The sequence below is a fragment of the Monopterus albus genome, unplaced genomic scaffold (assembly GCF_001952655.1).
Source record: "Monopterus albus unplaced genomic scaffold, M_albus_1.0 scaffold542.1, whole genome shotgun sequence".
In the NCBI taxonomy this organism is placed as follows: Eukaryota; Metazoa; Chordata; class Actinopteri; order Synbranchiformes; family Synbranchidae; genus Monopterus; species Monopterus albus.
The window spans coordinates 1-24,017 of NW_018128422.1; the positions used below are offsets into that span (position 1 = coordinate 1).

General features: G+C 40.8%; 3 protein-coding genes across 14 annotated transcripts in view; all 3 read left to right on the forward strand.

The window, feature by feature from the left end:
- The first annotated feature begins 1,224 nt into the window (after positions 1–1,224).
- Positions 1,225–8,895, forward strand: LOC109953088 (uncharacterized). 3 transcript variants are annotated; one of them, XM_020588477.1, is made up of 9 exons: positions 1,225–1,297; positions 2,023–2,772; positions 3,018–3,097; positions 3,262–3,342; positions 3,509–3,721; positions 3,841–3,945; positions 4,219–6,076; positions 6,895–7,227; positions 8,121–8,895. In XM_020588477.1, the coding sequence occupies exons 2-9, from the start codon at positions 2,082–2,084 to the stop codon at positions 8,420–8,422; spliced, it is 3,663 nt and encodes a 1,220-aa protein (XP_020444133.1). In that variant the 5' UTR covers positions 1,225–1,297; positions 2,023–2,081; the 3' UTR covers positions 8,423–8,895. The 3 variants fall into 3 exon arrangements, with proteins under 3 accessions (XP_020444133.1, XP_020444131.1, XP_020444130.1); XM_020588475.1 differs by having other exon boundaries at positions 1,231–1,315; XM_020588474.1 differs by having other exon boundaries at positions 1,251–1,733.
- Positions 8,896–9,193: 298 nt separating this feature from the next.
- Positions 9,194–20,623, forward strand: LOC109953089 (protein transport protein Sec24C). 2 transcript variants are annotated; one of them, XM_020588479.1, is made up of 21 exons: positions 9,194–9,787; positions 10,239–10,940; positions 11,299–11,357; positions 11,715–11,768; positions 12,211–12,322; positions 12,890–13,017; positions 13,223–13,358; positions 14,126–14,235; positions 14,563–14,675; positions 14,780–14,971; positions 15,574–15,670; positions 15,961–16,065; positions 16,200–16,367; positions 16,812–16,908; positions 16,993–17,141; positions 17,409–17,547; positions 17,760–17,881; positions 18,237–18,416; positions 18,781–18,978; positions 19,409–19,498; positions 19,952–20,623. In XM_020588479.1, the coding sequence occupies exons 2-21, from the start codon at positions 10,286–10,288 to the stop codon at positions 20,090–20,092; spliced, it is 3,045 nt and encodes a 1,014-aa protein (XP_020444135.1). In that variant the 5' UTR covers positions 9,194–9,787; positions 10,239–10,285; the 3' UTR covers positions 20,093–20,623. The 2 variants fall into 2 exon arrangements, with proteins under 2 accessions (XP_020444135.1, XP_020444134.1); XM_020588478.1 differs by having other exon boundaries at positions 16,812–17,141.
- A 3,044-nt stretch (positions 20,624–23,667) lies between these two features.
- The window catches only part of camk2b1 (calcium/calmodulin-dependent protein kinase (CaM kinase) II beta 1), a 66,572-nt gene continuing 66,222 nt past the window's right edge, over positions 23,668–24,017 (forward strand). For 3 of the 9 annotated variants that reach the window (XM_020588469.1, XM_020588466.1, XM_020588467.1), the window contains exon 1: positions 23,676–23,985. In XM_020588469.1, the coding sequence (XP_020444125.1) occupies positions 23,924–23,985 (62 nt within the window). In that variant the 5' untranslated portion in view covers positions 23,676–23,923. Of the gene's footprint in view, positions 23,986–24,017 lie in introns of all 9 variants that reach the window. The other 6 variants (XM_020588468.1, XM_020588470.1, XM_020588472.1 and 3 more) reach the window with 4 other exon arrangements.

The following is a 24,017-nucleotide window of genomic DNA, read 5'->3' on the forward strand; positions in this document are numbered from 1 at the left end:
TGTCTGATGATCTGACCAGTGTGAGACTTAAAGACACATGTCAGCAGCTCCCTGACCACCCAGAGAGAAACAGTAATTATCCCAATGTTCTGGGCTCTGAGGGTTTCAGCTCAGGGAAACACAGCTGGGAGGTGGAGGTGGGAGACCATCCTGACTGGATTGTGGGTTTGGCCAATGAGTCATTTGACAGGAAGGGAGAGCGATATCCTTCACCAGAACATGGAATCTGGTGTTTACTGCATCGTGATGGAAAATACACTGATGGTGTTGGTCAGAGTGAAGCAGAGTCTCCAGAGGATCAGAGTCCAGCTGGACTATTACCGGGGGCAGGTGTCCTTCTACGATGCTGAAGACACGACTCATATCTACACCCACAGAGACACTTTCACTGAGAAACTCTTCCCTTATTTTTATGTCAGAGACGCTGATAATGCCAAAACCACTGATATCAAAATGTGTCCCAGTCAGATTTCTCTGTGATGTTCAGGTTTGTGTTTCTGTTTGTTGTGATTTTTTTTAATTTATGTTTAAACTGTGTCACATCATCAGGAGACAAACTTTCCAAATCCAGGCTGTTCATTCTCCTGGTTATCAGCATGTGGTTTAGTGTCAGACGGCTTTGTGTGCTCGTATATATCCACTGGACTGAAGCCTCTGACTGTTTGTTTGTCTTCAGTTTGATATTTTGGGGGTTTTGATGAGTGAATTTTAGTTTTGGATTTTTTGTTTTGTTTTCAAATAAATAGTTTTAGCGTATGGGCTTTTTTGTACAGTATTCTCACAGTTCTGCTGGATAATACAATAAACCACTTATACAGTTTTTTTAAAAACTCTTTGTTAAAGTGTTGATTTCTAGAGCAGAGTGGATGAGACTGACACCTTGTCTTGATCTGCTTGGATACGCTCTACTCCTTTCCCAGATGTAACATCCTGAAAGCTAAGTTCTATTTTCCTTCCACTTTCCAAGCCCCTCAGCCACTTTGCCTGGTGCCCAGTCACACTTACCTTTACCTTCGCTATTGTGACTTCTCTTTGTGAACGCAAGACATATATAATATAGTAGTTGGTATTTCTTTTAACATTTTATCTTAAAAAATATTAAACAATAAATGATTTGTTTTTTTTCTCCCAGCACTGGTTGTATAGATTTGTTCAAAAATAAAATGTGCGCGATTTCTTTTAATTGTTACAATAGTAGCGATAGCGCTCTTATTTTGAAAACCAAGCGGAAATAAAATGTTAGTATATCTGGGTCAGCGAGCATCCTGAATTGGCTAAACAATGGTTGTTGTTTGAGGTGATGTTCCCAGATTTGGTAACATTACTGGTTTTTAAACAGTGTTTGTATAAGCAATACATATGTTTTCTTTAGATGGGTTTTTGTCTTTGAGCTCGTCATTGTTGAAGTCGTTATTAATTGTAGGAATATTTCTCTAATTGCACTGTTATGTAGCTAACAGCTATAAGCTAGCTAGCTAATCACTGAAGCTAACGTTAGCTAAAACAACATTAAAGAATGAGACGCCAGACTGACAAGTTACATTTTGTGAGTGTGCAGACAGTTACAGTGGTTCAAATATAGTTTCCCATTTCCTATTGTAAGTATAAATGTAAACTGATTTTGGGCAAATACGTTAGCATTCATAACAGATCCTGCAAAGACCAAATACGCGTTTAGCTGAACGAGCGTTAGCTACCAGTGTGTTATGAAAAGCGAGTACTGAATGTTCACGGTGAGTGATATTGATGTTGGTTTTTTATTTTTCTGAGAGGGTGCATGATACTTTAAATCCAAATTTGAGTCGGAAGATATTAACAGATAACTTCATCTCTTTGTTATGGGCACATGGTGCTATATTCTCTCCTGAAACTACACACTCATGTCTTTTATGCTGCACAAGGTTTAACACTAACCTCAGTCAGATGATCAGTCAGTGTTTTGAAATTTAAGTTGTTAATTAAATTGAACTGAAAATGCATTATGGTCCTGATAATCAATCACCACATGTTTTGTTCTGCTAGGACCTGTCTCCGAGGAAGTAAAATAATCTCCAGGTAATAAATTCTGATGGTAATGGAGAATGACTCACAACCTGACAGCAAATAAGAGCCTCATACCCTGTCAGCTGTGGGTGGCCCAGAATGACTGGTCCACAACTTCAACTCAAGGACCCCCAGCCAGCTCTCAGCATCTCTGCCTGGGCTCGTCTTCTGACCAGAGTCCCTCCTTCAACCACCTGCAGGCATCCAGTCAGAGCTGTATGAGCAACCTCAGCACCGTATCGTCCAGAAGCAACACTCAACACTCTTCTCTGTACACAGCCTCTCACATTAGCAGCAGTGTATCATCCACTGCATTGTTTACCAACACTGTTATCCCGAGTGCCTCTCACACTATTTCCTTTGCTCAGCAAAGCCCCCACATGTCATCAGTGCTTCTAACTGCAAACCAAGGAAAAACTATACCCTCCCCATCTCTTCCTCAACAAAACAAAGGACCACAGCTTTGTAACCCCCAACAATTTCCACTTCTCTTGCCCAATAGCCCCTATAAAGCATTATTTCAACCTCCATTCACTAATCAGGGTTTATCAAACGGACGTCAGGATCTGCCCACCAGCCTGCCATCATGTGGTCATCGTGCAAGTACCTCTCAAGCTACTTTTGAAGGAGCAAATATGGCATCTGCTGGTTTTTCTGGATACACTCACAGCTATGCCTCAGCCATATCTCAGGAGCAGCCTCAATGGATCCCTTTATCACACTGCAGGGGTACATTGTTTTGAAATTCCACAACTTGAAATAGACTACAGAGGGTAATTCAGAGTACATAAATTTAGGTAGATGATATTTTATGTGAAATACTTTATAAATTCAAAAAATAGGTGCTTAGTTTCTTTCTTATAAGATAAATACATTTATGGTCATTGTTTTCCCCATAAAGGTTCATATTACAGCAGAGGATGTTGTCTCCACTTTCCTCTTGCATCCTTCTATCTTACCTGTGTTTTGTGCAGGAGCTGCAGACAAGTCTGCCACTGATGCAACTGCTCATGCTAACAGTGAGCCATCACAAGAAGAGAACATTACCTCACCGGTGAGGAAATGAACACCAAACACCAACATCTATTACAAACATTTTGTTGTTTGGAGAGCTATTTTTATGCAGATCTTCACAAACAGAGCTAAGATGTTGTAGTTGTTTTGCAAACTGTCTTGTTCCCATACACTCTAATGTTTATCATTTCTGTCGACATTAAGGCCAGCATTGAGAGACGCCGTTCAGTACTTTTATATCAGCGTGCACAACTACTTAAACAATTGGCAGAGATGGATAATCTTGTGAGTTAAGACAATTTTTAATGGTCAATATTTCTTTAAATAGGTGCTACCCATTAGTAAATTTCTTTCTTTCTATTATGAAGTGCTCATAACTCTGTTATAGAGATTACTGTGGATAATTCTGCACAGTTGCTCCCTGTTGACTTCACTCTATTTTCCTATTAAGCTGGAATCAGTATTTCCAGATGAAAACAGCGATGGGCCAGCTCCACACACATGCTCCAGTTTGATTTGCAGTACAAGCAGTGAAGTACAACACTTTATGCAAAAATATAAACCACATAATTTTTCTTCTCCATCAATGGATGATTCATTTCAACGTAAACGAACTAAGACCAGGGATGCACAGCAAGTTCAGCCATCTGCAGAAGAGTCAGAGGTAGTTTCTCTCATTTTCTGCACGTTTATACTATTAATACAGTATGTGGTGGTCTAACTAAAGCCCCATTACTGTTTTAATTTCTGAAATTATCTTCTTTTTGCTGTCTTTTTTTTAAGTCACAGTCACATCTTTCAGTAAAATATTGCTCACCTTTATCCTGTGACGAGCAAGATGAGACCTGGGATATGTCAGAGGATTCAGTGTCAGAAGGAGAACCACAGGTAGGTGTCTATGTTTTGGTTTGTTTAATCCTTAAACTGTACCATTTACTTTTTAGTATTGGGCAGTTGATTGTTTAAGATTTACATGGGCTAAATTAGGTTATGGTGCAGAGTCAGTTTTGGCTATGTTCTTTCAGTTTATGTGTATGTAGTATGAGCTGTAACTGTAAAGCTCCTGGGCACCCTGAGCTTGTTATTTCATGCTAGACATCAACAGCAATAGAAGAGCTGCAACAACTGGTTCATTTCCATATGTAACTTTTTTCCACCCAGAACATGGAAGGAGCCCCAGTTGAGTTAGAGGATGAGAGTGATCCTGATTACTTCCCTAGCACTGATGATGATATCTCTGATTTCCGATCTGACTCTTTTGGAGACTCTTCAGATGAATTCATTTGCAGCAGTCCCTCGACTTGTGGGAATAAAAGCCCCCCTGTCACAGGAAAAAAAAGGGCTACATCAAAAAGTTCTTTGTATAAGGTCAAAAGTGTTCATCCTCGCACAACTAATAAGAAGAAGTCCTCTGAACTTGTTGTGTTGCCATCTTCAAATATAAAAGCACACCGTGTTTATGACAAGAGGAATTACTGTATGTTTTGCTCTCAGTCACAGACCAAAATGGCACGGCATTTTGAGAGAGTCCACAGTGACAAAGCAGAGGTTGCAGCTGCATTGCAGTATCCCAAAAAATCCAGAGAAAGACATAAGATATGGAACAAATTAATAAATCAAGGAAACTTTGCACATAATAAGGATGTTTTGAGGACAGGCAATGGGCAACTTGCTGTCCGAAAGAGACCAAAACAAACTGGAAAAGCCAAAGATTTTCTTCATTGTCTTTTCTGTCGAGGTCTTTATGGGAAGAAAGCTTTGTACAGACATATGAGGAAGTGCCCAGAGAAAGTGGAGAATGGAAATGAATCTCGCGTGGGAAGAAAGAGCAGTGCATTGCAGTGTGTGCTTGACACTTTAGGAGACATTGGAGTAAGTGATGGTTTTAAGACCATTCTGTATGGAATGATATATGATGACGTGACGCAAGCTATTATTGATGACAAGATTATCTTGCAGTTTGGAGAGCAAATGTTTAATCAGCATGGATCTGATGTGAAGAAGCATGGTTATATACGACAAAACCTTCGTCAGATAGCAAGACTTGTTCTCGAAGCTCAAAACAGAACCCCTCTCAACAACCTGGAGGAATTCTTTTACCCCTCAAGCTTCCGACATGTGGTGTCTGCAGTGAATGTCCTGGCAGGCTATGACCCAGAAAGCAACACATACAGCATTCCTTCACTGGCCCTCAAGCTTGGCCACCACCTGCAGAAGGCCTGTAGTATTGTTGAAGCTAACGCAGTGAAGGATGGTGATGCAGGTCTGGCAGAGTCTGCACGAGAATTCCTCTCTGTGTTCCAGAATAAATGGAATAGACTCATTTCATCAGGCGCATCAGCAACTCTCAGAGAAACAAAACTGAACACAGAAAAGAAGGTGCCATTTGCTCAAGATGTAAAGTGTTTGAGTTTCCACATGGAGAATGTTCATCTCCTCGCTGAGAAGAAACTCAGAGAGAGCCCTTCTGCAGAAAACTATGCTGCCCTGGCCAAGGTAGTTCTTGCTCGGACAATCGTTTTCAACAGGAGGAAACCCAGAGAGATATCATCGATTCAGCTAATTAATTTCATGTCACGGAAAAAGTCAAATGTTCTTGATAACTTGGACGTTTCTGTCTCAGATTTGGAAAGATCCATGTGTGGCTTCTTCACTAGAGTTGATGTACCAGGGAACTGTGGGAGAATGGTCCCTGTTTTACTAAAGCCCTCCTTCGTGTCAGCTATGGAACTTCTTGTAAACAGTCGGGATACTTGTGGGGTCCCCTGGGACAATCCCTTTGTCTTTGGACGACCAAGGGCACTATCTGCTTATAGGGGGTCAGACTGCATCCAACAGTATGTCAAAGAATGTGGAGCTCGAAACCCTGAAGCAATGACCTTGAGAAAAATCCGGAAGCATTACACAACAATGCTACAGTTGATGAACCTGGATAAAGATGAGGCCAACCAAATTTTAGTTCAAACCCTGCAACAGAACAGTGACATGCAGCTTGACAATGCTGAAATGGACCCTGAAGGTAATAGCTTCCTCCACTCTACAGTTATGTGCTGTACTTTATTGCAACCACACTTGTATAAAATTAACTTAATATCATAAGGTATATGCAGAAACCTGGAACACAGATAAATCTGGATTTCAAACTTGACCATGTAAAAACACATTCCTTAGACTGTAATTGATGAAAAGCTGTTCATTTGCCAATTTAATCTTTATATTATGAGGCAAATGGGTTTGATGAGCAATATGACTTGAAGCAATATGACTCAATACCTGCTGCCACCAGTTCACCAAGTTGTTGTGTTTATAGGCTAAAGTTTTTCCATACAGGGCTGCAAGGATTTGTTTGACTTGCCAACCAGGTTTTTAGGTGTTCCTCCAAAGCTGGCACTGTCTGAGTTTGTCAGGATGTTTTTTTTGGCTTTTTATCCCAATATTTTTGTTACAAATGTCTCATTGCCTCTAATTTGATTATATTTACAATTTGTATTTATGCCCATATTAATTTAGTAGGTTGTTTCAGTGTGGTGTTGTCCCTCAACTTTAAAAAATAGGCCAACATTGCAAAATCATCAAAGCAGGTATTCTTATTTATTGTCCACCACTGTCCAAGCTCAGATTTCAAAGCATGACAAAAGGAAAATATGAATGATGAATAGGACTTTGTGTTTGCACTGTATAGGCATGATATTGGTGGTACTGTGTATAACATCTGTCTTTGACATTCATTTAAACCTAGCCATCATACGAAACACTCTGTGGTTAAGTTGAGGACTCTAATAGCAATGGCAGCTGTCAGCATAACTTCATTCATTCCTTTTTTTAATCCCCTCGCAGGCTCCAAAAAGAAGGACCGACACAAATGGGAGGAAGCAGAGGTTCGTGCTGTAGAGAGACACATGATGCGTTTCATCCAAGAACGCAAGGTGCCTCAGAAAAATGACTGCGTTTATTGTATTGAGGCTGAGCCAGGAGCTCTGAGGAACCGTTCATGGAGAGGTGTGAAGGACTACGTCAGAAACAGGATCACCACACTGAAAAGACAAAGCGGCTCTTCCCAGGATTCATCCACAAATAGTTACACACCCTGGCAAGTGGAACAAGCACATGGAGCAAAAACAGACACAGACATGTCTGCATCCCCAAGCTCTGTCAAATCTGGGAAAAAAGGTAGTGTTGATGATCATCAACAGCCTTTGTATCCATTTTTTTACACTGTGGGCCACTAGATAAACAGTACCTCGCTTGACAGTTGAAACGATCTAGTGGCACCAAGGAATGCACTGTACCAGGTTTTAGGACTATAAAGAATCCTTTTTTATCTGATCGCTTCATTGTTGGTGTTGATGTTTTTATGTGATTTTTGGGGATCTGTGAGATCCACCCTGGACAGGTCACCAGTCTATAATAGGGCTGACATGTAGACAGATAACCAAACATGCTCACATTCACTCCTAGGGGCAGTTTAGAGTCGCCAGCCAACCTAAGCTACATGTCTTTGGACTGTGGGAGACAGCTGGAGTGCCCGGAGACAACCTACGCAGGCTTAGGCAGAACATGCAAACTCCACACAGAAAGGGCCCGGGTAGGCAGGGATTTGAACTCGATTACTGAAATAATCGCTGCAAAAAGCTGAACTACAGCTATAGCAGAAACAATTGACCATAATATCAACGCAGGATCACGTAACTCATGTTTCAGTGTCAGAAACCTTGCTTCAAAACAGATTTTGGATGTCAAACTTGCCATCTCTAGTAGCACATTAACAGGGAGTTGGGTCAGAGTGTCTCAGAGTACCTCTTACAAGCTTCATTTGGCATCTAAACATCACAGAATGAAAACATTGACAATAAAGATACGTTTTTGAGTCACAAATAGTACTATAGAGTATAGTCATAACACATGTAACAGTGGTACTGTATTTAAGCTCTGTCTTTAAGAAACATTCAGTTAAACTTTCACTATGATATTGAACCCACTGTGATTGTATTGTGGAAATTTTTATTTTTACATAGTTTTTTCAGTTGACATACCTTCATTTATTTCTTCTTTTTACCTCACAGTCTCCCAAAACAAGGACCGACACAAATGGGAGGAAGCAGAGGTTCATGCTGTAGAAAGACACATGATGTGTTTCATCCAAGAACACAAGGTGCCTCAGAAAAATGACTGCGTTTATTGTATTGAGGCTGAGCCAGGAGCTCTGAGGAACCGTTCATGGAGAGGTGTGAAGGACTACGTCAGAAACAGGATCACCACACTGAAAAGACAAAGTAGCTCTTCCCAGGATTCATCCACAAAAAGTTACATGGTCATGCAAGCAGAACCACAGCCGAGTACTGGATATTTTCAGCAGCTGTCATGATACTGCTGTCATGACAGCAAACCTGTTTTGTGCAACTTTTCTCTTCCATTTACTTCACCCACTCTTGCTCTCTCATTTTTGATTTCACTGTTCTTTATCAGTATCCATCTTTTTAGCAACACTATTTCCCACAGTTCAGATGGCCAAGAAGAAATTGATCATTTTTATTTTTGTGATTTATTGTTTGTAGTTTTTCTGTTATCATTTGTACTTAGTGCGATTGCAGTGCCCAGCGCCTCTCACTGTGGGTTTGTTTCATTAACGTCATTGTACCAAGACTGTTGATAAATACTGACACCAGATGTGTACAGATTTAGTTGGTTTTCAAGTTGTTTGTTTACCTTCTGTGATCAGGTTATTTAGTTTACGGTATTTAATCATTCTGTTTAGAATCTTGGTATTTTGTATAACAGTTTACCAGTAACAAAGTGCCAAGGTTAATATTCTGGCAGTTTGTTAAAAAAAAAAAAAAACAGCAACCTGTATTATACATAAAATGTTGACATTGCAGTGGTTTATACCACCATGTCAGGACAACTGACTGTTCCTTGCATGTATGAATAATAATCCCATAGGAAGTGGTATAAAAAGTATAGTCATTTTATTTAACATGAGTAGCAGAAAAGTTGCACTTTACAAATTTTACCAATGTAAAAGTGCAGAATGACTAGAAATAAAAGGCTCAACATATCACAAGTAAAAATACTCTTTCACATTACTACTAATATGCAAACAATATTTTAATGTAGCTCAAAGTGGAGCTCGTTTTGACCACCTATATTTAAATTTACATTAGCTGATTTGTGTTCGGTGATATTAATGTGGTATAATTGTAAGAACTCAGTACAATATTTCCCTTTGAAATGTAGTGAAGTATTCAGTAGCACATAAAATGGAAATGCTCAAGTAACAACACAGTTTTCTAAGAACTGTACAGTTCATGGGTAAATGTGTTAAGTTAGTATCCACCACTTTTATAGACAGTTTGTTGTAATTTATTTAAAAACTGTTACTTATTTACTCATATGATAATCTGCTGCTTTTTAATTTGGTGTTCATCTTTTCCTCATACACTTTTCACAGGCTTTATTATGAAAGGGCAAGCGGAAACACGTCACGAGTCTCACAAAACAAGCGCAGGTTAGGTTTATTATGGATGTTACCGGTTGTGTAGTGGCTAAAATCATGTTGAAGACGGTGAAGGTGCCATCATGACATTTTATTTTAATATACGAGAGATACGAACAAAAGTTTAAAGCATTTTCGCTTCCGTGGCAGCACAGTGGGAAATGAAGACGCCAACGTTATTAACGTTAAAGAACAAGTGCCGCACGCAAAGCTCGCTGTTTTCATTGATGTCCAAAGGTATTGAGTCTAAGCTTTTAATAACGTTAGTGAAATAATGCTGTTTTTTTTATTAGATGGAGCTTTGGGTTTCATTCTGTTTGTCTATATGGAGCCGCTGTCTGTCTAGTGTTAGTGTAAAGACTCACATCCACAAGAGCACCTCTGTTGTGGGTTAATGTTAGCTAACTAGCTCAGAATAAACATTTGTACAAGATAGATAGAAATTTTGCCAATTTGCTCCTAATGTTACAGTGATGTAGTGAGATAAGGCTAGTTAACTGTTATATCCTCAAGATTAGACACTTTAAAGTACGAAAACTCAGAAAAACATACACTTTGCTTTCTGCTCTTTTCATATAGCTAAATTTATCTGCAGCGACCACTGTCATTCTGAAATTTTAGTCTGTGTCAGAAGACAATCACATCACAACTTTGTATAATATTTTGCACGTTTCCGTTGCCTCACAAGATCCCGCCTCCAAGGAGAAATACACCTATCAGTGATGGTTTTGGAGGATGATGGATATTCCCACAGGCAATCAGAGCCAGATACCGGGTCAGAACGTCAAGTCCGCAGCTTCACCCCCAGGACCCCTCTGCAATTCTCTGCCCAGCATTCAGGATCTCAGCCTGGGCTTGCCTTCCAACCAGGGGCCTGGTTACAACCACCTGCAGGGGTCTAGCTGCGGCTCCCGGAGCAACCTCACTACCCATTCCTCCACAAACAACACTCATCACAGCATGCTGCATGGAAATAATGCCGACCAAAATGTGCAGCAATTTACTGATGCTTATGTTTCATCCATGGTTCCAGCTGCAAGCCAAGGAATAAATGTACCTCCCTGTTCTCTTCCTATGAATGAAAGGACACATACTTTCAAGCCCCAGCAAATGTCACTTTACAGGCCTTACCAGGCACTATCTCCCCCTTTCCAACCTCCATACACACACCAAGGTTCACAAAATGGGCCTCAGTCACCATGTCAAAAATATCAGCCTATTAGCCCTCTCTCGTTTGGACAATGTGGAAATCAGACTCCACAATCACCTCAGCAGGCATTCAAGGGGGAAAATGTGGAATCTACTGTTAATACTGGATATATCCACAATCATGCTGCCTTGCCCTCTCCTATCCAACAGCAGCCTCACAGGACACTTTCACATTCTGCGGGTAGGTTTATGTGTATTATGTGCATAATATGTTTACATGCATGTTACACAGCCTTTCACAGTGATAATTTAAATGAAGTGGCTCACAAAGAAATTTTATGGTGAACTAGCTCAGACTAAGCAACACTGTTCATTCAAAATCAGTGGGACTAAAAGCACAGTCCATAAGCAATCCAATAGAGCATGGCTGGTTCTTAGCTGGGTAAACCACTTCCACACTTGTCAAAGTACATGTTTAACTCTTTTAGACAAGTGCTGCAATTTGATTGTAACAGCCCACTGAGGTCAGAATATAATACTCTAGCTCAGCTCTTTCCTCCACTGTCATTTATTGTCTAACTTCTCTTTTTTCTCCTCAGGAAACATAAATAAGTTGATTCTCAACACAGCTGCACAGGACAGGAGCATCACAGCACAGGTGAGGGAAATAGTATCATGAGTCAGAACTCATTAATGTAGAGGCTATGGCTGACACAAGTAAATATTTCCATAATCACATTTTCTTAACTAAAAAAAGATGTATGTCACAGTTTTCTAGATTACAAGGTGACGTGTGTTGTTTTGCACAACCAGCATTTTTCATTGATCAGAATCATGTCTTTTTAGACTCAGTATTGCTGCAATCTTATTATATATACAGTCCAGGAAAAAACCCCACAAAAAACTGTCGATGTATAAAGTTGAATAGAATGCAACAGTGACAGACAGACTTGTGGGAAATTGCTCTTTAAATAAAGCTTGAATTTGAATGCGCCTTTAAATTTTCTCTCTGCAGTCTCCTGCCTCTGAGTCTCGTTATGGCCTGGACCCAGAGCTGCTGCCCAGTGCTGTGAGTTCTTTCCTTCTGTCTCTTAACAACTTTCTTGACTGATGTGCAGCTCCTGCTTCTTTCAGGCCTTTATGCTTATGAGTGACACACGTCTGCATCATCGCTAAGCATTGAATCAGTTGATGTGCGTCCTACACTGCCGTGCGTGTTGCGTTAAAATACACATTTGAGAAAACTATTAAAGTACCCACCGGCCAGTAAAGGGAGCCGTACTTGTATCAGTGATTTTGTCTATACTACTACTACTAATGTACTAGTACATGAGATAAACTACCTTCAATGACTCTGATAATGCAGTTTACTTTTTTTTAGTAATTTCATACATGTTTATGCATAGGCTGTAACTTTTGAATCAATATAAATATTCCTGGCTCATTTTAACTGTAGTGAAATGTTCCTGTACTCTTGCAGACTGAGAAAGTTTCACATTTGTCTGTCTCAGGTAAAGGTGATGGCCGAGGACAGGGTGGAGTGGGCGGGCAAAGTTTTCATCTCAGAGCCTTTTTCCCGTCTTCCTCCCCTGGCAACTACTTCCTGTATCATAGAAGACAGAGGTAAACATGCACCACACTGGCTGTATCTGTGCCACGGAGATGTACTACATGAAAATGTATTTTACCAATATTGCATAACTAATGCAGCAACATTACATTATGACTGAATTTTAAGCAACACTTTACACATTGCACAGTAAATATTTATAGTGCTGTGAAACCTGACTACATGAATTATTGATAGGGGAACATTAAGTGCATGTTTGGGGATATCACATACAAGGAACCCAGGCTTACTTTTACCACAGGCTGCTGGATAACACTGATGTGATATCTCATCAAGTGCATGTTGAGTTTTGTACGGCCATTAGCTTGATGCTGAATGTTGTTGGATATTTGAGCAGACAGAGGAGAGCATAATGGCAACTCCGGTGTACACTGAAATTGTTTAATGGGAGCATATCATGTTCAGATTATTGTTATTGTGCAGGAGACAAAATAATTCCAGCATAATTTTGGCAAAAGAGTGTAGCTTACCGTCATCTTGCGTTTCATGTTACTCATGTCACTCCACCGGCTTAAGCTAACCTTCATCTCATTACTGACCTTGTATCAATTCATCCCTAGGGAATGTGAGTCCATCAATCATCCGCTGCACCTCGTACTGTGTGCCCTGTGAAGGTCAGATCGCCCTGCTCAGCCGCCTGCCACTGGGAGCTCTCGTCACCCCTCTAGCAAGACAGAATGCTGGAGAGGTTGGTTTTTAGCTTCTTGGTTTATTCTATAATCTATTTAAAAAAGAATAAAACAAATAGAGAAACTTTGAATATCTAAGGAGTTGGAAATAAAGCCATAAATTAACATTATATACTGGTACATTTAACCCTTGTGCCATTTAAAGTGAAGATTACTGTGGTGCAGTAAATATACTGTATGTGTTTATGTGTGTGCTGCCTGAAGAAGCCCCTCCCAGTCTGCAGAGAGCCCGAATATGTTGTGGGCTGTGGGCAGTGTGGAGCCTCCATGTGTCCAGTGATGGGCTGGCAGGACTGTGGTCAGAGGTTTTCCTGCCCCTTCTGTGGTAAACTCAGTGAAGGTAAGGTCCAACACTGAGCATCTCAGCATTCAGGTACCGCTCATACTGTGTCAGCTTGACAAGAAAGATGGTTGTTTGTCTCACACTTCAGTTTGTCTAATAACAAGTTTACTTATAATAATAACACTATTTGTTTGTCACATTTCATACAAAAGGATGCAGTATAGTCTTCACAAAACATTAAGGCAGACAGACAAATGAAAACACTGAACAATAAAAACATAAAACAAGTTAAAAAAAATACAAATTAATACTGAAATTAGCTAATTATAGACAAAACCCGGCTAATTATTTTCTGTCCATCAACTAAAACATTTATTTGGTAATACTTTAAGCTTTAATCCACAGAATTAATGCTATAAGAGAATTAGGGGTGTGATGTAATGTAGACAACAGCGCTGTAAAAACGAGATGTCTGACAGAAGAAGCTGTGTTGTGTGTCCTCCCCTTAGGCCTTTTTTCTACTGCTTAACAGAGTTGTCACTTGTTGATTTAGATTATTAGCAAGGTAAATATGTAAAATACAGTTATGTTAATGATTAGATATAACTACTAGCTGGGTACAATCTAATCAAATGATGTGATCAAGCTATTTAATATTTTCCTTGAATTTCTTGTCAAAAATAATGCAGGATTGAATCTGTTCTGTCCTGTTAATGGTGAAAAATCGAAATGTGTTGAACTGCTGCACCTTACTTGAATGTAGTTTCCTCCGTGCAGCGTGTTTTCATCCTGCAGCAGCGTTTCTCTCCTCTCTTCTGTCTCAGTGTCGTGGCAACACTACCAGCCCACCAGAGGGGTGGAGGGCGTTCGGGTCGATAAAGACAAGAAGCCTGAGCTCAGCATGGGGTCATATGAGATACTCAACTCCCAGAAGGTTAGTTTTTCCTTGTACAACTTAGTTTTGTTTACGCATTAATTATCGTTACCTGCTTTTGAATGTTGGTGTTGTTAAACGTACGTACGTGTGTGTGGTGGGAGGCAGCAGTCTGGATACTGACTGTGTGATACAGTCACTTCCCAAGACTCAATTGTAACTGGAATAAGCGAACAAGTGAAATCCCAGGTCACAAAATAATTCCGTCATGTCACTGTCACACTTCAGAAATGACTAAGAAATGTTCACGTTATCGTTGCCTTTCACAGACCTTTGACATTTTATTGAGAAAGCTGACGTGTCTAAGTTGTTGCACTTTAATCAAAGGGTGAACCTGCTGCACTGCTGCTAGCCATAGATGTGTCTGCCTCAGCGCTGAGAGGAAGATGTATGGAGTTTGTAACACAACAGATACATGCTCTGCTCACCTCTCTGAACAGGTAAAACAAGCTCCCGCCTAACTGTACATGCACACTGTGCTTTCACAGCCTGCTGTTTTACAAGGAAAACAGGGTGTCTTAAAGGTTTGTTTTTATTTGTGTAGGGAGGATGTTGATGCATTGTCGGACGTCCGTGTTGGTTTGATAACGTACGACAGCAGAATCCATGTGTATGACCTCAGCCCTGCACTGTCCCGCCCACACATGCTGGTCATCACAGAGACAGACGAGCTGCAGCTTCCTGTGAGGGAGGGGCTTTTGGTTTCACTCAAAGACTGTGTAGACAGTATCAACAGGTAACAGACGTATTGACTGTTATTCAGGCACATGTATTTTGCGGATTCTCTGTGGCAGTAGACATTCAGCTTATACATCAATTTTATATAACAATCTTATATTTAAGTCTTATTTTCATTGTGTTTTCATGTTTTATCTTTTCAGACTCAGCCTAAATCAGTAGTTTAGCTGTTGATAGCGTCTCATAAATTTAAAACTGCAGGATTTTGTGAACTATTAATAGCAGGCGTTGTTGATTTAATATCCTCAGTGTGATATTTTGAGATCTCATCTTGCAGGCTACACAAGGTGAACTGAAACTCATGGCCTGGCTTTATGAATCCAGTAGTGTCTCTGTTAGAACTGAACTCATTAGATTGATTGGCAGTGTTGGGGAGCAGCATCTTCCTCGTGCTACTGGTTGACTTTTTTTTTACCAATTTACAGTAAAAGGTACAAGGTTGGTATGTTCACTTCCAGAAATATCTGTCTGTGCCCAGAAAAGTAACAAATACTTTTCTGCAAATAAAGGTGGCAGAATGTTTTAACTGTTTACATTTTCATCACTCTTGTATTGTTTGGCACAAAGTGATCATAGTCTGTCTGTTGTCTGTGTGTAAAGTGTGTTGCAGCTCCTTCCCCAGTTTAGTCCAACATGTGATGACCCCAGTGGAGTTTCCATGGAGCTGCCTGTCAGAGCAGGGCTGGCTGTACTGCAGGTCGGTATTCACCGCACAGGCTTCAATGGGTTTGCTTTAGTTGTGAGTTTATCCTGTATTTATAGTGTCTGCGCTGTATTTTGCAAGCTAATACATTAAGTATTAAATGTAAAATATATGTAGTATTTTTGCATAAATCAAACCAGTGTTCTTTAAACAGTGAATAAAATACAGATGTTTTTTTAATGTTGGTGATATTTCCTGTTTATTTCTCTTTTTAACACCAGGGCACAGTGAACAAAAAGCCAAACACTGCTGTCGTTTAAGGACTTTATATGTTTTGTTTTTAGGCCCTGAGTTGTCCGGGCAAACTGCTGATCTTCCACATGACCCCTCTGATAGAGATGGGGGACACAAACTCGTCCTCAGGGTTTTTTGGCTCCAACAAACCAAAGGTACCTAACTCACACACATATACACACACTAGAGATACTGTACAGGTGAGAGGAAAAAGCAGCACTGTGTACAAGTTATTATGAGAGTTTCACAGTTGTACAGTTGCATTAATCTCTTCTTTTGTTTCTTCCAGTCCATCTTTCAGCCATCAGAAGTAGCCATCTCATTGGCCAAGGAGTGTGTTCGTCAGGGCTGCGGCGTTCACCTGTTTGCCCTCTCCCAGCAAGACGTGGGCGGGGCTTGGCCCGGGCACATTCCCTATCTAACAGGTGGAGCTCTGCACACCTACAGCCACCTGCAGGTATAACAGCTCCTCACACTGTAGCACTGAATATGGCACAAAAGTAACTACATTAAAAAAAATCTAATTATAGTAGTTGATTAGTTGTTTCTTGCTTACTCATGTGCTGGCCAAAGTTTGATGAGAAGATTGCTACCACTTTCATGACTTTCTGCAAGAAAGAGAATAAGCATAGAATACAAATAAAAATACAGGCGACAGGCAGAACCTCTATAAATGCAGCCAGTTGTCTTGCACTGTTCAATAAATGATTGAAATAGTTAGTTTATCAAAATGCTTGTGATTAATTTTCTTTATGTTGCCCTCATACCTACTCTTTGGTTTCAGCTGCAATATGGAAGTTTGAGCTGTGCTCTGGGACAGTGGAACATAAGTAGGACATGCTGAGCCTACAGAAGAGTCCCATGCTCCTTTGTAAGCTGGTGTTTTTTATTTCCACTCCAGGGAGAATTGGACAGAGAGCGTTTCAGCACTGATCTGAAGAGGACTGTGAAAACAGAAACAGGCTACAAGGCGGAGCTCAGGATTTTTGTCAGCAAAGGTGAGAGATTTTTGTGTGTGTGTGTGATTCTACAGTGTCCATTAAAAATGCCTGTGATTCCACTGTTTGAGCCTGCTTCACCAGATCTCCGTGTCTCCGGCTGTTACGGACTGTTTGTCCCCGGTCCTAACCCCAGCCTCGTTACCATGGCAACCCTTGATGGATGGACAACGCTGGCTGTGGAGCTGGCACACACCAGACCTCTGGACGAGACGAGAGGTGTAGCTGTACAGGTGGATTTAGTTTGTGATCATCAACATGCATCAGAAATGTGTTGAATTTACAAACCCATCACTTCAATTATTTTATTTTTAATACTTATATTTTATGTTTAATTTTAAAAATGAGACATTGGTGCCACATGCCACAGACTTTATACTTTGATAAAACATTAGCTACACTGTACATGTGCATCATTTGCAGCTGGACGACAGAGTGCCCATTCATTTAGACTTACTCTTCTTTAACCATAATCCTCCTCTTCACCCCTCGTGCCCCAGGTTGTGCTGTCTTACAGCACTCAGACAGGAGACAGGAGGACCAGGGTTCACACGCTGACTCTGCAGTGCTCACATCGCCTGCAGGAAACTTTCCGGCACTACCAGGCCCAAACACTGCTCGCCTTCTACTGCAAGAAAAGTAGGGCTCTCCTACTGGGTCTTAAACTGTCAAATCTGAATGTAATGCCAAATGAAATGTGCTGAGTAAAAGGCAGAAAGGGAGACGGTCACTGTATGATGTCTTATTTATTGATATATTATCATTTGCTTACAAAAATTCTTTTGCGTCAAAGTGGACATCATCTCTTAAATTTAAAATGTCCCAGTTGATGTGTTCTGACGTGTCTCCAGTGTACTGTGCAGTGTTGGAGCGCCCTCTACAGGAGCTGAGAGAGGAACTGCAGACAGATCTAACTGAAGCACTGGCGTCCTACCGTAAGCACTGCTGCTCTGCCTCAGTGTCTGCTGGACAGGTGACTTTCAGAAACATATGATGCACTTCATAGTTATAAAATGTTCCATAAGTATTAAGTTTCCTTTTTATTCCTAAAAATAGAAGAGAACTGTTGTAAATACATAAAAGGTCAGAATACTGTTGCCGAGATAAATCAGTATGACTCATTTTAGCCTGCACTCAAATCCTTTATTGTTTATCTCTTATTTTTCTAAATCTCTTTTTTTACTTTACAAACCAGGTTTACCCATCATCTTCGTCATGTTATATCCTTCTTTAGCTTTATATTCACTGTGCCAAACCAAACTATCGGCATGAATTCATTTAAATTTTTTTCCCCATTGTGTGTGTGTGTGTGTGTGTGTGTCCTGTAGCTGGTCCTTCCACAGCACCTGCGAGCTCTTCCTGTTTACATCAACAGTCTGAGGAAGAGTGAGGTCCTGCTGCCGGGCCTGAGGAGCTCTGTCCACCAGCGACTGCAGCAGCGCTGCCAGGTGCTCAGCATGGACACCTGCTGCACCGCCACACACTTCTACCCTCAGCTGCTGCCTCTGGTCAGTTTGATCAGTACACAGGGGTTTTATTGGAAATAAAATAAACTAATAAAAAGTAAAGAAAAGCTTAGATTGATCAGAGTGAGGATGATGTACCAGACTGAAACTGTGCACTACTGAGCTAAAGCTAAGTGGCAGAAAATACTGACTCTGGCATCATTTAGGATTTTAGGCACTCTTCATACTTTAACTTTTGTAAACCATAATTAGTCCCATCTGAAAACAGTCTTGTTTTGACATTCATTGTTATTTTTTACTGTGATGTTTAATGTAACGTTGATTTGTGTAGACAAAATCACTAAATGTATGTCCGATGTTCTGGAGAGACGGGCTTTGATGACATTTTCACTCTTGTCACCTGCAGCCTCTGTCAGTTGACAGCTCCAACCTTCCAAACCCAGAGGAGGCGCTGCGCTGCTGTGGTGCCAGCCTGGACCCCAGAGGTCTGTATTTGGTGCATGCACCCCTCACCCTGCTGCTCTGGGTGGGCACCAGAGTTCCAACAAGCTCCCTGGTCGAGCTCTTCAACACCAGCTGCTTCTCCTCCCTGTCCTCTGGAGAGGTGAGATTCAGGGGATGTTGGTGTTCACACACAGAGTCTAAGGGTTAATACAGTAATTCTACATCTACTACAACACATTCACCTTAGTTACACTGAACATATATATGTAAACAAAAGGCCCAAAAGTTGGCTTACTGCAACAGGAAATGTAGGATGAAACATTTCCACAAGCATTTTAATTTGTGGAAAATGAAAACTAATGTTTTCTAGTGTAAAAGAATGTTAAGAGAAAGTTACTGAGAAGAGAAAAAGCAAGTAGTGAAGATGGAGGAGGTTTTGGATATGAAGAAGGTGTTGATGCCTCAGCAGTTTTTTTTTAATTAAAAAAACCAAGAGGATCTAAGGACACAGGTGAAGGTATTGCGTTTTTGTCTAACCACTGTTTACTGTCCAATTCCGATGTTTCTTGTTTTTGTGTACGTTCTTTCAGACCAAGCTGCTCGTTCTAGAAAACCCTCTATCCATCAGTGTTCGATCCCTCATCAACACGTTGAATTCCCAGGTGCCCTGTGCCCGCAAGGTGAGCTGCTGATGTCCTGAAGAAACTTTAGATTTTTTTAAGTTGGCCATCATCTGTGACCACAAATTACACAGTTGCCATCTTAGTATCTGAGTTTGTTTAATCTCTTGTGCTGCGTTCATGTTATCTCGTTTGGCGTAAATCGGAGCCACAATCTGGACAAACCAAAAAAAAAGATGCTGACCTCAGTGTCCTTGTGCTCATTTCAAGGTGGGCATGGCAGATATTTTGCCCCTAGTGTGACCTTCAGTTTTTTCATGTTTAATTCACATGTTGCATGTGGCTACTGTCTCCTCTCAGTAAACGGATGTAAACCTGGTGTTAGGATTTAGACGTTTCCTTGCAACCTAAGTTCTGTAACTTCACATCCACAACATGATCATGTCAGGATCATCACTGACAGTGGGTGTTGACTGATGGTGCCACTACCATGTGTCTATCTTTCTGTCTCAGCTGTGGGTGGTGAAGGAAGGTGACACCTGCGAGGAGGCCCTGCAGCGCCACCTGGTGGAAGACAAGAGTCCCAATGGAGGAGCGTCCTACACAGACTTTCTCTACCATCTCCACGTCAGCTCTGTCCGCCTGCTGCAGTGACACACAAACACACTTTTTATGACCTGTGTGTGCATTACCTTCTACAAAACATGATACTGCAGCATAACTGCAATAAAAAACAGGAGGGGAACAAACATATCACTAGACCTTACTGTTATTTGGAAATATTAAAATCTGCCAATCAGGCCTTGCATGGATGCTTTAAGAAATGCATCATTTTATTTTAATGACTGCTGTGAAATAATAAGTGTGACATGCTGTGTTGAATGTGATCTGTGCCGTTCAGAAGGAGGTGTTTGATATTCTTGCATCTTGGAAGATCAGTGTGGAAGGCGAAGTAAGACTTTAGATTTTGTACTACTGTTTATCCTCTTTATATTTCACTTGTGTTGTTTGGTATTCAGGGTGGATGGCAAAGTAAGAATTTCATTGTGCAGGGAAATACGTTTCCATACTGTGTGTGCATATGACAATAAACACACACTTTGAATCTTGGCAATTCTCTAATCCCTGCCTGAGATTTGTGTGTATGTCTCTTTGGGTGTGTGTGCAGTCTCCTGTAAATAAATAAAGGACTTAAACTTAGATGGAGGTTTTACATGTTTTTCAAGGTGCAGTTCAGCTAAGAGGAGAGGATTTTTCTGTTCATGAATATCAGTGAAGTTGTTTTCTACAGTGAAGATGTCATTGTGCAGCAGCAGATGAAAATGTGACTCAGGAAGCCAAAAGTGCAAATGGCTAATGAGTCCAAGTGGCCAATAAAGCAAATTGGCAGCAATTATGTTGCTATAGTTGGAAGCAGGCATGTGGCTCCAGCAGGGGCGGAGCAGGATGGGGGACTAGGGTGGCACCTGTGTGTGTCTGTGTGTGTTTTCACACATATTTTGATGTTTGTAATCATGGTTGAAATTATATGACCTGAATGTGGAATTACACCCAGCGGCACAGCTAACTGTTAACACGTCTTAGTTTAGCCTTTTGTCATGCTAACATTTGCTAATTATCACTAAACAAAATGGATGATGGAAATGTCATTAATTTTACAGGACATAACTCAAAGTATTGGACAATCAAATTCTGACCAGATGGTGGCGCAGAAGCAAAAGTTAAGGGAATACCAAAACTCTGGGAAACATTTTTTCCTTGTCCATCCTGTAGTTGAGCTATTTCACTCAAAACCAAAATCGAGAACCTCATGGTGGAGCCAGATGAAAAGTCTGTGAATCAGCAAAGTTATAGGGTTCAGTGTAAAAATATGTGAAACGTCTACTAATCCATCCATCTGTTGTTGTAATAACTCAGTCAGGACTGACACGGTGTTGGAATGTGTGTAGGGAGAAAACAAACCCTCCTAAAAGTTGTAGGTCAGCTCTGATGCTCACAGATTACCTGAAATATCAGTTAGTGCTCAGGTAAGAAAAGTGAAAAGTATTACCCACCTGAATTTCACAGCACGACACTTTGAAACAATAAAACAGAGAGACAAATTATAATTTAACAGTTAAGTAAAGTAAAATAACTTTTAAAGACAAGAATAGTTTTATATAAGACCTCATAGAGCCTCAGCATCCCAACAGAGCACTGCACTCTCATGGTGCAGGTCTGCTTGTGGTTCCCAGACACAAGTAGAATGGGAGACAGAGCCTTTAACCAACCTCTCCTGTGGAACCAGTTCCCAGTTTCTTTCCCATAGTGTGTCCTCTCTGTCCCTGTACCTTTCTGCAGGTTGCCCTGGCTCTGGAGCTGGAGGTTTCTGATGAGCAGTCCCAGCAACATCAACCTGTCCAGTGTTTGTTGTGTCTTATTGCTTTTCTTTTTTTTTCTCTTTCCTCTGTCCACTCACCCCAACCGGTCGAGGCAGAAGGCTGCCCACCAAGAGCCAGGGTCTGTCAAAGTTTCTTCCGTTAAAGGGAGTTTTCCACCCCACTGTTGCCAAGTGCTGCTCAAGGGGGATTTGTGGGGTTTTTCGTAATAATAATAATAATAATAAAGGTCTAGACCTTACTATGTAAAGTGCGTCGAGTTTGATCGGTGGCTATTTCCTGGGTTTTGTTAGGATATTGCACACGAGTTCAGTATTTCTACATTTCTTTTTCTGACTCTGCATACAGTATTTCTATAATCTTGGCATGTCCCTGTATCCTGGGTGCTTACTGTGACATTTTAATATAGGCTGTTCTCTTTCTCCACAGCGCACCCACTCATCTGCTTGCACATCTGAAGAATATCTTTCTAAAATTTATTCATCTTTCCGTAATAATTGGTAGATTAAACCGTGAAATACGTCATTTCCTCCAACTTGAAGCACATGCATTTACTACACACATCGCGACACGTTTTGAAGGCTCAAACCAGCTCTCTCATATTTGCCCCTATTTGGAAGTCGCACCGTGCAGGTGGGAGGTGTGTTCGATTACGTTCCTGCGCTTAGCCGTTCCGCACAATGTCCACTAGAGGGCGGCACAGAGCAACACAGGGTGATGAGGCTGCACCAAATCCAAAGGACTGCGCCAAGTTAGTGCAGCTTGTCCGCACCAGAGCGGAAGCGCGCCTTCAAAATAAAAGGCAAACCCGTCACCTAAATTATCGAGCATGAATGTACCTAGAAAAGGTGGATAAATTATTAGTGATCACCAGTGTCTCTTTGTAGCAGTTTTGTGAGTCTGTAGTGGTTGTTTTTCATGCCTATGAAGTTGCTGTCTTTGCAGCAGTGTTGCATCTCTGTGGTGTGTTTTGCACATCTTAGTGGTTGCTGTGTGGGGTCTTCCACTACTGTATTTTGTGCTTTGTAATAGTTTTGTGTGATTGTTTTGAACTTGTTTGTAGTTGATTTGAGTCTCTTTGTGGTGTTTTTTGTCACTTTTGAGTTTCTTTGTTATTGTTTTTGGTAGGGTTTGAGAACAAATTTCAATAAGTTTCCAAATTAAATGCTAACACTCACTTCAGTAATCCATCCATGGTTTTAGTATTATATATGCACGTATTGATTTCAGGGACTCTGTTTCAATGAAATTATCACCAGAATGCATTCCACAACAGTTGTGTACATCATTTAGTTTATATGCAGAAGTACAATGTAAGTACATTGTGAGCTATCGGCTTGAGTATTTTCATTTTCTGCTACCTCATACTTTGGCTTTACTCGTTTTGAAAGCAAATATTAGCCTATACGTTTTACTGCTCTGCCTTTAGTTGATAACTAGTTATTTTTCAGCATCAAAATATAGATGAAGTACCAAAATTAAAAAGTCATTATACAGAATGGCACATTTCACATTGATATATACTATTTTATTGGATTATAATTACTGGTACATTACAGTATTTATCACTTTAAAGTCACAACTGCTAAAGGGACAAATTCTAATGACCTTGTATATTTATGATACAAATTACTTGTGAGGATCAACAAAGTTTTATGATTATACTGTATTGTTGTTTTATTAGTGTAAATGCAGGAATTTAACTTGTAAGCGACAGAGTATTTTTACACTGTGGTGTTGTTACTTTTACTAGTAAACAATCTGATGTGTACCTCTTGCACCACATTTTAATAATTTCAAAGCTGTGTTTTACTCTGAAGGTCCGAGCAGGAAGTGGCCTTCCCCAGGTGGTTCAGCTTGTTGGCGGCTCTGCTGAGCGCGGTAGCTGTCAGATGGTGGAGAGAGAGACGCAGAGAGGACACCCGCCACTCGCTTCGTCTTTCCAGAGTAAACCTCCATCAGTCGGCGCCTCCTGAAAGGCACTTCAGCGCCTCACCGGCCCCGTAGCTGCTGGGCGGACCTGCGCTTTCCACCCAGCGTTAGCACTAAATTACAGTCATTCTTTCGGAGTTGAATAAAGCGACGAAGCGAGAGACAGGGGTGAGACATGGCCACGACAACCTGTACGCGATTCACAGATGAATATCAGCTGTACGAGGAGCTGGGGAAGTGAGTATCAGCTGCAGCGTTCACGGGTGTGT